The sequence below is a fragment of the Eurypyga helias genome, unplaced genomic scaffold (assembly GCF_000690775.1).
Source record: "Eurypyga helias isolate BGI_N326 unplaced genomic scaffold, ASM69077v1 scaffold8398, whole genome shotgun sequence".
Lineage (NCBI taxonomy): Eukaryota > Metazoa > Chordata > Aves > Eurypygiformes > Eurypygidae > Eurypyga > Eurypyga helias.
Window position 1 is genome coordinate 286,858 of NW_010267680.1, and position 17,228 is coordinate 304,085.

General features: G+C 47.6%; 1 protein-coding gene across 3 annotated transcripts in view; it reads left to right on the plus strand.

Moving 5' to 3' along the window:
* The window catches only part of GRIA1 (glutamate receptor, ionotropic, AMPA 1), a 120,993-nt gene extending 111,529 nt beyond the window's left edge, over window positions 1-9,464 (plus strand). For 2 of the 3 annotated variants that reach the window (XM_010157517.1, XM_010157519.1), the window contains 2 exons: window positions 6,454-6,588; window positions 8,935-9,123. In XM_010157517.1, the coding sequence (XP_010155819.1) occupies window positions 6,454-6,588; window positions 8,935-9,123 (324 nt within the window). Of the gene's footprint in view, window positions 1-6,453; window positions 6,589-8,934 lie in introns of all 3 variants that reach the window. The other variant, XM_010157518.1, reaches the window with a different exon arrangement.
* Window positions 9,465-17,228: the final 7,764 nt, after the last annotated feature.

Genomic DNA, 17,228 nt, shown 5'->3' on the forward strand with positions numbered 1-17,228 from the left:
TTTGTTTTCAACCCACTTCCAGAGCCAGATGGAGTAGTTTGGATTTTAAAATATTAAAGATATTCACATTTCATAAGACGGGGAAAAATTCTACAAATATTTTTTGGTAGGTTGTCATATTTTTTTCCAGCTGGCCCAATTGTCTGAATCTCACCAACCGTTTCATCGCATTGTAAAGCATTCTGGGGCTGACAGATGCTATTTGAAATCAAATTCTGCTCTTCTCTGCAGCGTTGTACATATCCAAGAATAACCCTTCTATAAGGCATGCTATACACTATGGCATTGGTCCCACTCAGGCAAAAATCTTACTGACTTGTACAGCGTGTGCATCTTGCGAGGGAACCAACTGAGCAGTAGTCACCATATGAATGAAAAGTAATTACTTCTGCTGGGAAACTGAAGCCGTGACACAGCTTCCACAATACCTCCACCACGAGCCTGCATGCATCAGTGCCAGAGGAACCCCACAGCCGATAGAATGCTCATAAGGAAATGGATGTGAAATCAGTTCAGTTTAAACCAAAATCCCTGCAATTCTGTATTTTATCAGCATTCTCGTGGGGGAAAAAAGAAGTAGACATAGTTCTTCATTCCACACAATAGGATAACCAACAGGGGCAGAAACAGAAGGTTTGGGACACATGGGTTTATGTGGATCGTATGACCTCAATATTGATCACATGTTATTTACATGTGCTTGAAAAACACAGTCACACACACGTGAATCACATGTGAATAACTGAGATTGGATCCTAAAGTCATGAGAGCTGCTTGAAACTCCATGTGTGAAATGAGTGGGCACAAGCCCTACAACCGTGTAAGCTTCTAATGAGAGTGGAGACGGCAGGGAGAGTCTCAGCTGTTACACAGAGGGGTCGCATCCCTCTTCCTTGCTCAGCATCCACACCGTGTCTGCAACAGCCGTGCAACGTGAAACAACAGTATCGGCGTTAACACCAGCAGACCCCCTCTCCCACCTACCCAAAGGCCCAGTAAGTGCACCAGGCAAGGCTGAGCAGCAGCACAGCTCCCCCTACCCTGCCCGTGGTGGGCACAAACCCACCTGCATTCTGGGGGGCACAGGCTGGACCACACACCTCTCCGCTAATAGCCAAGGGGCAGAGCAAAGCTTGAGAGGTTGAAGGCCATTCCATATCTTCCCCCCCACAGGCGTGACAAAACCTTCTTGTTTCTGCCTAGTGCTGAGGTTATCTTAGTTTGTAGCTAGAGGACTTTGAGAAGGAGAAAGGAATGCTAACGAGGAGGCGTGAGGGGCTAGCTGGATGTGAGGTTTGTATCCAAGGTTTCTAGCCAGAGACAAGTAGAACCTCTGGTGTTTCCCAGATTCATTGGCTCCAGATGATGTTTCATGCCTGTAGATGACTTCTGTGCATCCTGTTTTTAATCTGTTTGCCTAGCTATTGCCCTCCTAGTATTTTATCCAGAGAAATCCCTATAAAGAAACAGTGGATACATTAGTGGGTCTGAACTAAAGCTCCAGAGGCAAATGCTCCTGTTTTGCTGAATGGATATTTGGGTATGTTACGGCATCCTAAGAGGTGCTGGGCAGCTGTGCTCAGGGGCTGTTGATCCAGGACTACCCCAGGCCCGGCTGCATGTCCAGACAGTGCGATCCCAGGCAACGTCCTGCACCAGGCAGCAATGTCCCTGCTGCCCTTCTTCCCACAGTAAACCCGTGACAGCCATGGGCACGTAGCTAGAAACCATCCCGCAATTCCTGGTCCTGTACAGGATCCAGGTCTTGTCCTTGGAGTACAGCCTTCCTGTACTGCCCCTCTGCTTCCCACAGCAGAAATAAGCCCCGGAGAGACACACACACTCTGTCAGTAGGTGGTTCCCTAGAAGGACCCCAGTTTACAAACAAGCACAGGATGGATGACTCTTTTTGCAGGCTATGAAATGTGTTGTGGGCTTGAAAGGGGTGTCTTGGGTTGTTGGAGGGTAATGACAAGGTGGACACTAAATGTCAGGGCAGACAGATGTGATTCTCCTCTTCCCTGGGACTTTTGCAAGGCAGTGGAAGAAAGGAAAGTTTTTTCCGGGCTGGCAAGGTGCAACCTGTCTGCAGGGGCAGACACATCACTTCATGTGATTAAAGGAACTTCATCAAAGCCACAGGGATCTCCCAATCCTCTTCTCCAGTTGCAAGAATTGCATTTTTGTTATTAAAAAGAAAAAAAAAGGGAACAAATCCTGCTACTGCCTTGCCCTGCCTTTGGAGGGAATTGGCTGGTTCTCAAACCAAATGTGTCATTTCATGCTGGGCAGCCTCATCCCTGCAATCAGCCAGCTGTGTGCTCCTACCCTCCCCCTGGCAGACCCTCAGCAGAGCTCATAGTCAACAGCCAGCACTGCGTCCTTCATCGCTGAACTTCAGACCTTGCACCAGTAAAGCTGACCCAGCACTTGGTAGAAAAGCAAAACTTCTGGAGTTACCACCTGCCCTAAGGACAGTTCATCTCCGATGGAGACCACAACAACCTGAGGTGCCATCACCCTCTCCTGCCAACGGGCTCTGGTCATGTAGGGTAAAAAAAAGGACCATCTCTGCTGAGAAACCGGGCAAACGTGGCCTTAATGCCTTTCAGCCGAGGAGGATAAATAATGACAAAGAGGATGACGGACACGGTGCCACGTTTGAGAGGAACAGACGGGAAGGTGCTTGGTTGCTGCAGCAACAAGGCCGGGCTTTCAGAAAGATGGGTTTTTCTTTCTCTTTTCACCTGCCAATCTTCCCCCCACGTCAGCGCTGTGCCGCTGCGGGAGACGAGCGCTGACATTTACACTCCCACTAACAAGCTGGTTTGGTGGCGGGCAGCTCTGCAGGAGAGCATCTGGTGTCACAGAGCCCGAGCAGAGAGGAGGAGACGGGTCCTCTCAAGCAGTTAACATAATTTGGAATTTATTATTATTATCAGTATTATTAGAGCAGGAGTGTGCACGGAAACAGCAGGCGAAGCCTCGGTGGGGCGTGCAGCATTTCCTGCCCTTCACGTGGGTCTGGTCCTGCAGCTGATGGGAGCAAGGAGATGACACTCCTGCCCAGAAAATGTCTCTGCATGTCCTGCTGGGAGAGGGAAGGAAACGAAAAGAAAAAGGAGATGATGAGCAAGAAGTCAAGCTACACCAGAGGAGCAATTTTGCTTCTCAGCCTGGCTCGTGATGGCAGGCTGTGGCGTCAGCCGTGCCCCGCAGCTCGGTGTTCCTCAGTGCCCCATGGAAGCTGCCCATGTCTTTGACTCCCTGGCAGAAACCTTGTTATGATGGCAGAGGTGAAGCTCTGGCTGCTCTCTCCCTCACGGCAGGTTTGCCCACTGCTGTACCTCACTGTGATTTCCTTTGCCTTCTGGGTAAGACAACTTTCAATTCATCCAATTTATCCCAGTAATAATAGTAATAACAACAATAATAATGCTACTGCAAAGTAAATGCAAGAAAAATATAACAGCTCTGAAATTAATTGCATGAAATAGTGGTGCAGGAAACTGCTTTGGGTCATCTCTTCTCTCTCCGGTTGATTCGCTGCTGGCATCAGGGAGAAAGTGGAAATCAAGAACCAGCAGCGTCTCCTGGCTGCCAGACCGCTCTGCCACTGCAGCCAGCTGAGAAGGTGCCCTGTTGGACTATGACCCCCACACTGGTGGTGGAAATACAAGAATATCACGGCAAATAAAACCTGAAATATTCCCATGCCCGACAGAGCCAAGGAAGCTGGGTTTCCTGAAGATCTGTAGATGCAAGCCAAAGACACATGTGGAGTCTCTGATGCCTGCAATGGATTGCACTGATCCGTTTATTTGAGTGAGAGCATTAATAGGGTTTCTCTTCTCTACAGTGTCATTCTTTTTGACAAAGCTTGGACGTTCCTGCTATCTTGGAGATCTCCACCCTTCTGTCAAATCAAGGTGAAAGTATGGGCTAAAAGTTGTTAGCAAGACACAGACAAATAAGCTGCTCCACCTCCTTCCCTGTCCCCATCCTTCCCTCTGAGCATGTGCTAATGAGCCTTTTTTCATTAAGAAGCCAGGCTAAAAGATTTGGATGTCAAGGAGGGCAGCCCACCTCTAGTGTCTGTGTCCCTTCCTGAAGCTGATGCGGCCCGCTCAGACTGAATCTGAAGAGGCAAAGTACCTGATGTGTTGTAACCCAGTTTTCTGAGTAAAAGAAGAAAGCTCCGTTTTTCTAAATCTTCACTAAAAATCTCCCTACATTTTTCAGCTGGTGCTTAAAAGTATATCCAGTAATCTGCAGGGAAGAGATGACTGATCAAATGTACATTCAAGCCTGGGGGAAAAATGCATGAAGGCAGATTAAAAAAGACCAGATAAATAATCCTTCAAATATGGAAACTTCAGAAATTAAGAGGATATTTGCAGAAATCTCTTACGACAGAGAGAACATGGGAAGCATCGGCAAGGTTGCCAACTGACCAGCGTATGAGGGTTACACAGAGGAGAAGCCGAACCTGCCCACCAACAATGCCAGTCACGTCGGCAGCGGTGCAACACGCACAGTGGTGGTAGCAAATCTCTTGGCAGCGATGCCGACCAGCAAAGCATGGAAAATGAGATCACTTGTGGAGTTTTTTCCGGTGACTGAAACTCTGCGGGGGTGACCCCTAACCAGACCTCAGCATCTTTCAGCAGAGAGTTCGGGGTGGAATGTTTCTCCTCCTGGTACTGGAGCCAGCGGCGAGAGCTCCAGCTGGGCAGAAGCTTGGCAGCTCGCACAGGCAGTGGGGCCAGATGAAGGAGAAGTAGAAAAAAGCCACTTTTTTAGCATTCCTGACTGGAACCCTCTTTTCTTCTTATTAAAAAAATATATATGTAATTTTTTTTTTTTTTTTCTGTTATGGAAAGGCTTTTTTAATTTTGAAAATTGAAAGGTTTTCATGCTTTGCAGGTTAACTTTTTTGCCATCAAACCCTAACATGGCAAAAGGCATAATCCTTTTGCAAAAGGTGCTTCCCTGAAAGACAGTGCCAGTGCCAGGTAGACAGCTCTTGAATCAAAACCCCCCACGCTCATGTTGGTGTTCGGTTTTGGACCCTTTCGACATCGTTCCAATATAGTTTTCTGCTTCCTGAATCCTTGCCCTTCCCCAAAAGTGTGGGTTGCTTATTGTAAAACCTGCCAAGCAAAGCAAGTGAAGCAACTGTCCTACAAGGGCAGGAAACAAGCTGTGCCACCCACCAGTCCACGTGTCCATGGAGTAGCAGAAAACACCCAGAACCATGCAGAGGCTTCGTTACCAACTGCAGACACTTCTACGGGCGTAAATACTGTTCTTTAACTGTGTGGCTGCACCTCATATGATCCCTATGCGATTTTCCTCCCATGTCCGTGGAGCAGGGCTGTCAATGCTGGTCAGACCCTGGTCGATTCAACAGGTTTGTGCAGACCTGTTGGGTTTCCTTGGGGAATCGGTACCGGCAAATAAGTCTGGAGGCAATATTGCAGAGAAGCGCCAAGCACCGAGCAGAGGACCTCTCTCTGGTTGCACTATAGAAAAAGTGTAGAAACAGGTGCCTTGTACATCTGAGCCAAGCTTTTGGGTCCTGCTGCTGCCCAGATTATCCTCACGCCCCAACTCCACCTGGTCAGCGTGGAGAAGGTGGTTTTGAGAGCCGCACCGAGTGACATCGGGGTCAGATGGGGGAACTTGGTTTCCCTAGCAGTGAAATGAGTCTTTCTGAGACTCACCTCTTCCCCAGAGAGCCGTGACAATTCAATAGGCAATTGTAAAATCAGAATGTAGCTGCTGACTGTGAGTTGCACGCCATTAATAGCCCTATTTATTGCCAACCAAATAATTAGCTTAGACATGCATCAACAGGTCTTGATTGCATATGAAATAACTGCCTTATTACACAGAAATCAAACGAGTTTCTGAGGACAGCTCAGGTGTCACCCCAATCTCAGTATCAAAGAGGAAAAGAAAATAAAAAAGGAAAAACCCCAGCCGTTTCGATGTGTTGCTCAGCAACAGAATTTGCGGGGGAAACAACCTAGGAATGAGCATTTCCAACGGAACAGGTTATTTCAGGCGAGACATCAGGGACAAGCAAATGTCACAGAGGCGGAAACCTTTTTTTTTTTTCCCTTTAATCAATAATTTAAACTAGGCATGTTGGGTAAAATAAGCATTTAAGTTAGCTGATTGAAAAATGGAGTTCCCAAACCTTTACAAAGAGTCATATTGTTGAAGAGATGTTTATTTGTTTGTGTGAGGGAAACATTAGATTTACTAGACACTGAATTAAAAATTGAAAATGCTCTTAGAAATGTCACCTGTTCGTTTAAAGAGGAAGATGATGTAATGCCAACTTTGCTATATTGTGCAGCATCCCTCCCAGAGCAATCTCATATTAATTTTGTTCTTCTCCTTCCCGCTTGCCCTCCCCTCCCTCCCTTCTCCTCTCTCTTCTAGGACAAGACGAGCGCGCTGAGCCTCAGCAATGTGGCGGGGGTTTTCTATATCCTCATCGGTGGGCTCGGACTAGCCATGCTGGTTGCCTTAATCGAGTTTTGTTACAAGTCCAGAAGTGAATCAAAGCGGATGAAGGTGGCAACCCATTCCCCGGCTTTTCACACCTTCTCTCTGATCCTACCCCAGCTCCAAAGCTGTCTTCAGAGACGGATGCAGCCCAGACCATGGGTGGAAACCAAGACATAGGGATAACGAAGTGACCGTGTCACTCGGTTTCCTAGAAAAGAATAGGAGCGTCAGAGGAAGCTAAAAGAGGGTCAAGGGGGCTACAGCGGGGAGCTGATGCAAAATCAGACATGTGACAAAATGCTGGTTCAAAATCCAGATATAGAGAAAATCATACCACAAACAGTACCGGGAACACATTGCCATTCCTTAAAATTAAAGAAAAGAGACCATGGCAATGCGTGTGCAGCACGGATGAAGTGTGCTGGGGTTGGTGTGATAAAGCTGTTACTGCAATTAAAAAAATTCCCCAAATCCAAGCAGTTGGCCGCAAGATGAAACTGGGGTAGTGCAGTAATGAATCAGGTCCTGTTCCCTTCACTGGCATCCCGCTGGCACCACTTGCAGGTTGGCAACAGTGATACATGCTCAGAGCATTTTTGCCCTGGAACAGGTGATGTGGGTGTCCAAATTCAGAATTATGGGTCCTCTGAGAGAGAAACTGGCCTCTAATGTCTCCTGTAACGCATTTTTTCCTCCACCCTGTCATGGTCTTGCAGAAGCGTACTTGCTATGACCCAGGAGATTTGTTTCAGCCCTAAGTTCTGGTGTGCCTAAACTTCAGTGCCATGTCACGAGTGGATGAGATCTGAGAGCCCTGGGGATGCACATTTAATGCAGCATCTGTGGAACAAGTGCATCTTGACCCAGATGACTGGCAGAGGCGATCCCTTGTACAGATGTCATTCTGTACAGGGGTGCAGCGGGATCTGTGCTCTAACACATCCCTTTTCTTCCCCATCTTCACCTCTCCCATAAGCATGGAAGTCGGCATGAGTATATGAAGTACGCAGTGAGTTTCATAATATGTAGAAAGATTTTCACTTCCCTGAGCACTGAAACTTACCCAGAATCAAAAGGAAAATTAGCAATCGTCTCTTTGGGGTTTATGTCACCATTTCACAACATGTTTAATGTTTTGTCAGCAATAATAGCATTCTTAATTCACTGAAAATGTGCAATAGCTTTTTTCCATTGAGGTTCAGAAAAGTCTGCAGGCAATGATAGGTACATTGAGCATGGGGGTAACATGATGCAAGCAATTAATATCCCTGAATATACAAAAATCAAATTATAATCTCTGCCTACACTGTAAAGTTAGACATGTCACAGATACACTGTGAAAAAGTGTCAGGATGCAATAACTCCGTAGTTTTAGTCCTGAGGAGATTCTGTCCTGGTGTCGCCTTCCCTGTGTTGCTAGAAATGACCCGTTCATTCCCGTCAGCATCAGCCGGCAGTGCTTTTGCCGTGTTAAAGCCAGTCACTACGGGAGGGAATCGTTGCTCCCGGGGTTAACGTGTTCTAAGCGTGTTCCTCTGACTGGCTCCCACCATCAGTGGCCACCCCACAAGGCCATTCAGCAGAGCACAGGAGGCAAGTGTCCAGAACGAGAGATCCGATCCCCCTCTAAAGCCCACCTCTGCCCAGCAATCCCCTGCAGACCCCCCGGGCGAGCTGCCGATCCTGCCAGCGCAGGAGGCTGCTCCATGCCTCGCAAAGCACTGAGCTGACTGTTTCTGAACAGCTGTTCCACATTCATCTGTTCCGGGTGATTCTTCATCGGTATATCCCAGTCCAGACAAGATGATGTTGCCCTTAGGGACAGTTTAAACACAAAGAAACCAAGTTAACTTCATCACTTAGTTTAATTGTTCTAAACAGGTGGTTTCCTTAGATCTCTGAAAGCAAACATTTTGGACAGTATCTGGAACAGGAAGATGAGGTTTGGGTTCCTGAATTAGGTTTGCATTTCCTGTTTACCTCAGTCGTGGCTGTAGACAAAAGCCCAGGCACATGCTGCACCGCTCACCTGAGGAGAGTTAAACGTACGCTCGCAGTGAGCCAGAGTCCACCGTACGTGACAGCGCGGGGAGTCATAGCATCCCCGTGGGGGAAGTGTGCATGATACCTCTGCTCAGATCCAGGATGGCTGTTCCTATGTTGTAGAGTTTGAATAGTTTTTGCATATGGCACGTATGCTTTATACCCCAAAATACTGCTGAAACGTTTAATTTTGAATGCAGAAGAGGTGTGAATTAACAGAGCAGATGCAGTAGGGACATGCCAAAAGCGAGAGTCTGAATGGAGACAAGGAGGGAGAGAACAGTGATGGAAAGAAAACACTGGTTTATATTGTAATTTCTCCAACATTGCTAAGGACAGGGGGAGACCCCCCCCGTCCTTCCTAAAAAGGGTTTTTGTTTAATCCCACAGCAATCAATCAACGAAGCCATACGGACATCAACCCTTCCCAGGCCGGCTGCAGCAGGAGGCAGTGGAGAAAACGGACGTGTGGTCAGCCACGATTTCCCCAAATCCATGCAGACGATCCCGTGCATGAGCCACAGCACCGGCATGTCCCTGGGAGCTACAGGATTATAATTGGCCTTTTGACCCATTGCCTGGGTGAGAGCAGGGGCAGCCCAACTCCACCTCCTCCAGAGCCAAAAACAAACCCAACTCCAAGACAAACAACAATGACAGAGGGACAATTGGATGGATCTTTTCAAGGAAATCAAATATATTTCCCTTTTTATTTGCAAACAGATCCGCCGGCAGGAGAACAGAAACAGGTCTGTACTGCAATAAGGAGAGTGTTATGGGATTTAACAGACTCGTGTACCGTCCCTGATCAAAGAACCACTGGAACACTAATGAGGACTATGCCATTTTGTTTTAACTTGGTTGTTAATAAGTCTTAGTGTGTGCAATATATATATTTTTTCTTACTAATTCCTGTGGTGTCAGGGTAACATCAGCCCTTTCCCCCTCCCCTGCTCAGTCCTACAATCTGGTTTAGTTTGGGATGCAAACCATAATGTCCAAGCTACTAACAGCAAAAAAGAAAATCCGATCAATGGCAAGTTGAACTCCCCACGGGGCATCAGCATCGACCCCTTTGTCCATGGTGATTCTGCCTTCCGTTGTTCTGTTGTGAACTCGGGCTGTGGAGTTACTGCAACAGGAAGAACTTGATGCAAGAAAGAACCTGAACAAAAACACGAGGCTGTGTTACAGGGGCAAAGTCACGAGTAAGTTTGGAAACCCCAGGTAACCTGAGGACAAAGTGATGATTGTTCCATAGATGATGAGTGTCTGTTCAAGAGAAGGATCGTGTGCCTGGAGAGCATCATGCCTGGCAGCAGAGAGGAGACGGTTGGTCTAAGACCACGGCTGCTTTTCATGGAAGAGAGAAACTAAAAGCAGCGTTCCCCTCACATGCGATCCTCCTGCCGGGGTTATTGGGGGCTAATAAGCAATTGTGAACCATTTCTTCACTGCTTAGCTTCTGTGTGTGCTCCCTTGTTGGTGGTCACATCAGGGAACCGCCTTGAGCCGGGAATCGACCATCTCAAACACCCAGTTCTAGATGGCTGCCTAATAACCAGCGAAACATGCTAGAAGTCACGGGGCTGCAATAGGAATATCCATGACTTTTTGCTCTAAAACCCCTTTATGGCCATTTTTCTAATTAAGAGGGACATTTTGTAGATAGTTAGCCAGAACGGCTTCCTGGAAGGAACTGCTGAAGTAAACCAAGGAGGAGACCCTACAAGAGCTTCATTCAAGTGTCCATGATGTTCAACAATATCAGGGCTGGTGAAACTTGGCCTTCCCATCAAGTTGTGGCCTGTCTGGGTACAAAGCCAAAAGTAGCAGATTCACATTTAAGTATCCTTAGGAAGGGGGAAGCACCCACGAGCCTGGATATGTCCATGACGTTCAACAAGTGTCCATGACGTTCACGGGGCTGGTGAAACTTGGCCTTCCCATCAAGTTGTGGCCTGTCTGGGTACAAAGCCAAAAGTAGCAGATTCACATTTAAGTATCCTTAGGAAGGGGGAAGCACCCACGAGCCTGGATAGCAGGTTGCTGACTCTGAACTTGGCGTTGCAGAAACCCACGCTGACGGGCAGGCAGCTGAGGGGCCAGCCGCAGGCGTGGAGACCAGAAGGGCAAGGATGGCTTTCCAGAGCTGCACAAAAGGCTCGTTCTGTGAATCGCTGGCATGGACAGACAAATGCTTCCCACCTGGTTGGCCTGAGGCACCTCCCCAGTAGTGAAGGATTCCCGGGGGAATGCATGGAGAGAGAGAAGACCTGTGGGGCAGGGATCACAGGGAACCCACCTCGCCTTGTCCTATCTCACAGGTCTGTCACTGATGGCAAATAAGGTTCAGTGCTTCTCGCAGGACCCAGCAAATACCTGTCAGGGGACAGAGCTGCTATTGGAGCATTCTGAGCTGCTTTTTCCTCATTTTTTTCTCTTTTTCTTTTTTTTTTCTTTCTTTTTATCTGCACCATAGAGAGGAGCAGGAAGAGAAGAGAGGCAGGAGAAGAGAAAGCGATGCAGACAAACGACTGGCACAGGCTTATGAGGAGGGTCTGGCTATGCAGCTGTCTAAGTACAGCTGGAAGTTGCCGGAATACCAGTTTCCATTAGCGTACAAATGTGCAGAGCAATATGTTTACCACCTTTAACACCAGCCTGGTCTGAGATATCTGTTCCACTTACCCACTTGTCATGCAGCTCTTCAGAGACCAGCAAGTCCAAGTCCTGAGCTCAGGCACAGCATGTCTTGTGCCAACGTTTTCCTCTCTCCGCCAGTGGAAATCCTTGTGATCTTCACCTCTCAACACCGAACATGAACTCTGTTATCAGCCACTCCAAACACCTCTTCAGGTCACTTTCTCTTGGTTATCATTGTCTTTAATCAGCTTTTCTCTTCTTAATTTTAACTTCAGTTCTGTGTAAGTGCTAGCACGGTGGAGGCATCCCACAAGCTAGCCTGTTGCCATGCCAGAGCTCTCGGATGCATCTCCTGACCCAGCTCTTGCCATGTCCCGGACCTCGCCACGGCACAGCACTGCCGGGCGCTGCAGCGGGAGCAGGCTGCCAAGGCGCATCAGCACCCTTCCTGGACCACATGGCAGCAGGTCGCAGGGTAGTCACAGACGGTCTCGAGAGAAGCAGCGCATCTGTGCTAGGACTGGTCCCCTGTGACATGAAGACGTGATGTGGTTTTCCAAGGCTTTTGATCAGTGGAGGAGTTAAAAAAAATTAATAGACAAAAGCGTGGAAAATGTTAACTTGTAATATGTATTTTTACTACACTTTTCTTAAAAATAGAGTAATGGTAAAACTCTTAAAGACATTGACATTTTTTCTCAACAGGAATCCATATTTAACAGTTTTGGCTTTCATTAAATTTTGCTCTTTGGTACCTGGATCTTTTATTTAACAGCTATATTTGTTTTAACTCTTTTGTTTTTTCTTTCTGTTTTTTTCTTTTGTCAGTACTGCAAAGGATTTTGCTTTATCAAACACAACAGTGTTTTTCTTTCCACATTCTCTTTTTTTCAAGCAACATTTTTATTTACACAAAAATGAAACTATCAGCTGGAATTTTAGCACCAAGGATCCATGATCCATTTTTTCATACCTGTCCATGCCATTTTGTGCCAGTGCTGGATGTGTGGAAATGAAAATGATGTTACCCCTCAGGCAATATTACCCAACCTGAATCAAACGAGATTACCTTGATTATTGCTGTGTCTGAATTGTGAACAGCAGCCAAATAAACTGCTTCAGGTTGAAATTGGGAATCTATCTAATATTTACCCAAGAGTCAGGAAACTAAACATTTATTGGGTCCAAAGTTAATGAATTTGCTTTGTTAGAGTTTTGTGGGGTTATTTTTTCAGGAGGACTATTAGAGGATTTTAGCTTGTCTTTACAGAGAGAGAAGACATGGTTAGGTCAGAGATAATTCAGAACCAGCACTGGTCCAAAAAAACCTCACCAGGATCAGCTTTCCTAGGAGCTCCCATGCTGCCTCAGAGGCTTGGTCATTTAAGAGGTTTCTCACTCAGTTTTCACACAATTAACCTGCTAAATTCCTCATCCAAAAGGGGCAAAGAGAGTAGTATTTAAGGGATCTTGGACATTTACGCAGATGCTGACAGCTGCTGAGGTTAACTAATCACGAATGTCACGCTCTTACAAAGCACGTGGTGTCACAGATCTGGAAGGTCCTCCCTTCCCATATCGTCATTCCCATTTATCTGCTGGGAAGCTGAGGCACCAAAGTGCCTTGGACCACGTGTCTCAGCTCACTCCACAGGGCCGTGGTTATAGATTCAACATCTCCAACATTCACAAGGGTTTTTTACCCACTGGTACTTTTTAAAGGTAGAGTCAGCAGGGGGCAGAATTAATCAGTTTGGAAAAGGGCTGTGGACCCTCAGGTTTCAAGGCACAAGAGAATCCAGATCAACGGGGTTGAAGGAGAGGTTTCCCATGGGCAGACTATGCTGGATGAGCCCATTTTGGTCTTCCACAATTGCTTAGGTATCCAGTACTGTACTATGGGCTTGGATCCTGACCCAAAGCACTTCCTGCTCAGTGGTTCACTCTTGGTTCCAAGTGAGGTTGCAGAAATGCACAAGAAATGTTGATTTATATAGAATCACAGAATCATAGAATGGTTAGGGCTGGAAGGGACCCCAAAGATCATCCAGTTCCAACCCCCCCGCCACGGGCAGGGACACCTTCCACTAGACCAGGTTGCTCCAAGCCTCATCCAGCCTGGCCTTGAAGACATCCAGGGATGGGGCATCCACAACATCTCTGGGCAACCTGTTCCAGTGCCTCACCACCCTCTCTGTGAAGAATTTCTTCCTGATATCTAATCTAAACCTCCCTGTTTTCAATTTATACCCATTGCCCCTTGTCCTATCACTAGGACATATATCTTGGCATAAACAGCACAAAATTCCCTCCTACTGGCAAAACCAAATATTCTTTGTAAGAAAGTCTTCAGCAAGAATCCAAAACCATCTTCAGAAGTTGTTGAAAGAAAAAAAAACCACTGAACCTCGAAGTGCAGCAGGTGAGGAACAGATGCACCACCCGGTCCATCCCTTTGATAATAACCCTGGCACCAAGACACAAAGTTGGGATGCTCCAAAAAAAATTTCTGGACTTGTTTGTTCACGTGCCTACCTGCCATAAAATGAGAAGAAGACTTACTCACCTAAACTCAGCGAATGGATGGGTCAGGGATTATAGGGATTCATGTCTGCTGTAACCCAGCGGGTACCACTAACCTGTTCAGCTCCAGCAACTCAGCCACATATCTCCAACAAAAGTTCTGGGAAAGTTTTCGCTGTGCACACAGTCTCATACTGAGCTTTCAATGACATGGACAGTCACCCAAGTTTCACACATGGCTCTGGGTCCCCAGGAGAGCATTTGTGTGCATGTTTCTAACTAACATGTCAGTCCACCACAGTGCCACGTGACAGAGCTTAGATGACCCACCACAGTGGGGTGTGGTAGCCTTAGGACACTGCTGGTACTCTTCACTGGCATGGCATGAGAATTAACAGCATGGATTGGGGCTTAGCTGGTGAAGGTTGCTCTGAAGCACCACCTAGGAGACTGGAGGAGATGGGTTCAGGCTCTTCACACCAGCAAAGGTACCACCAAGTATCTTTCAGAGACCTGTGTGGCCTGATCTCTGATGGCTTTTGTAGCTGCTGACCTCTCTCAAACATAGGTTCCCCAGTTGCCTTCATGTTACCTATGGGTATAAATCAGTTTTTCAGCCATTGGTGCTGATTTTGTGTCCTGGCAGCCTGCTGCTGGCTGAAATCTCCCTGCTTGCGTCTCTGCTACCCAGTTAATTAATTAACAGAATTACAGGGCTATCACTCTGCCATGCACAGCTGACTACCAGCCTGCAGGAGGGAAGGGCTTTTGGGACAAAATCCACATACAAATCCCATCTTAAAAGATGCCAGACCGTGCCAGACAAAACTGCTTGGGCTCCATGTTGCTCCAGCTTTGTTACAAATCTGACACCCTTTCCAGCGTCCTTCTGACACAGAGCTGCCCTGTTCTTTTCCAGGCACTTGCTCCTGATAGTCTGAGTGCATACGAGTGTAATTTAGCATTCAAGGACCTGGAAAAGGTCCTTCTCGGCATGGAGACAGAGCTCCAAACTGATCTCTCCGTCAACATCCTGACTATTCCCACCCTGGGATTCTCCACTCAGCCCTGAGCTGCAGCATCCCCTCCCATTTCCCTTCTGTCCATCCCTATTTCGCCTTCATACCTACATCATTCCCACCCTTCGCATGCCAACTACTTATCTCCAGGACCTGGAGGAGGCTCTGGGTGGGTACGTGGTGGTTGTCTTGTTGCAGATGAGCCTGAATCACCATATGGCTTCACAAAGCAAATGAACCCACCTTCCTTGGGATGGGGGCAGAGATGTGAACCCAGCTCTGCACAGGGCAGAAGTGATGCCTCGACCCATCACACTCGGACAGCAAGGAGGCTTTCTGAACGTGGGCTGTTCTTTGGAGCCACAGCCTGGCAAAGTGCCAGGTTCTATTCCCAGAGCATTTAGATTCATCTCCCATTTGCTGGTGCACACATCCCAAGGAGGCCTCACTGTCTGGCTGCCAGGAGCTACAACTGAGGGGGTGGATAGAGAGGGGAAGGGTGCTGGTGCTCATCTCCACTGAGCTGGTACCCAAGTGAACTCCTGCCCAACGTGTGCAAGGGCTCAGCCATCTCTAGAGCAGTGAAACGTCGTAACCCGCTCCTAGAAGGGATACTGAGAAGTTTAATTAGCCAGTGTTTGCACATCCCTTTCTCACGCACTAATTGTGAGGCATACACACACATATGCATACACAGATATTAAGAGATGCCTCTGACGGCCCAAATTAGCTGTCAAGATACCTTTTAGTTCCTAAGGATCGATATGGTATAATGTAACAGCCACAAAGTATGTTCATTACTCTGCAGGGCTGGTTTAACATGCTCTCTGGATCCCTTTGGCAGTAATTCCTCCTCTGTTCGAGCTGGCATCAAAATTAATGGCATGTCGTGTTCTATAAGTCCTGACTTTTTAGATGAAAGGTACATGGTGTTGTTCGCATCACTATTACCGTGTAATAAATCAATGCTTTCCCATTGGAAGGATTTCAGACGATTTCACAACTTGCTCTCAGGAACCTAAAAGACAACCTATCTGCCAGGCCATGGGCCCATAAAAAAAACAAAATTCCATAAAAAACAGAAGAAGGAAGACAAAAAAATAACCATTTCATTGCAGTATTGTTACCTGCTTCATGTAGGGCACTGGAGCCAGGGCAGCAATGCCAAAGCTCCATCAGCCCCATGGCACAAGGTGGTGGACAGCTATAGGGAGCACATTCCCTCCACCGAGGAGGTTACGGACAAAGCCAACAGAGGCTGGGAGGGGGAACAGAGCCTGATTTCTCTTGACCAGGCAGGAGCAGAGACAAGAGTTTGCCTTCTGATTGCCAGACCCTAGAACAGACTGGTCCCAAAGGGGAGGAGGAGCGAAGACTGAGTGTGCCAGGACAGAGCACCCAGCGACCCCAGAAGGTGCCCACAGAGTTGTCGTCCCAGCTTCTTCGCTAGCCGCTGCCCCAAGTGCAGTTCGCTTACTAACAACATCTCTACCAAGTAAAACTTAAATTCCCTTGCTCCCAGGAGCACATGTGCAAGACGGGAAGAGGCTGAACTTGAAAGGGGAGCCGTTTTGTTGCCTCAGATTAGCTCAAACTGTGTGACAAGCTTTCCCCACTTCAAAACCAATGTTGTTAACCTTGAAATCTGCATTATTAATATTTCAACATGAGTCCCATCAGGAGCTGCCGAAAGAGCTCTCCTGGACTCGTGACAGCTCGTCCTGTTTGATACTAATCATATATGAATGCATGAGTTAAGAAGACATCATTAAAAGTACATTAAGTTTAATTATGCTAGCAGCCGCAGACAGTGGGAGCATCGGCTTAATGCAGAATGCATAATTAGATCAGACCTAATCCATTAGATTCATATTTGTTAAAGAAAATGCTCCTCGTCTGTAAGTGTCACTACAAAGTGATACACAGGGTTTGGAGGAATGGCACCGTTTTCTGGGGTGGCACCGCTCTCCCGCCCCCTCTCCCCTCCTCCCTGCCCATCACCCCTGTGCGCGCTGCTGAGCCCTGGCTCGGCTCGTTGCACATCCAGTTTAAAACAAGCACACGGGAGGAGCAGAGCAAGGAGATGCTCCTCGCTAAAAAAAACGGGGGGGTGGCTGCGGAAGTTGAAGCCATTACGGCCCCGGATCTGTTTGCAAGGAGCTGGCACTGCCAGGGCGGGCTGAGATGCAGGAGTGCACCCAGTCCCGGGTGGGTGGGGGGCCTCACAACCCAGTTAGACCAGTGCAGCCGTGCTCCGGAATGGAAACAGGCGATTCCAGCGTGGCTGATGCACCTTCACAGTCTCCAGATGCTGTTGGATGCAGAGCGGGTTGGGACAACTTTCCAAACAAAACAAAACCAGATAAAAATAAACCAAAATAACGAAAGCAGAAGTGTTTCAGCTCCTCGCAGGGCTGGCCCAGCTTTCTCCACTAACGTCAGGAGGGCAGTGGCGGGGGTCTGTGGCTGCGACAG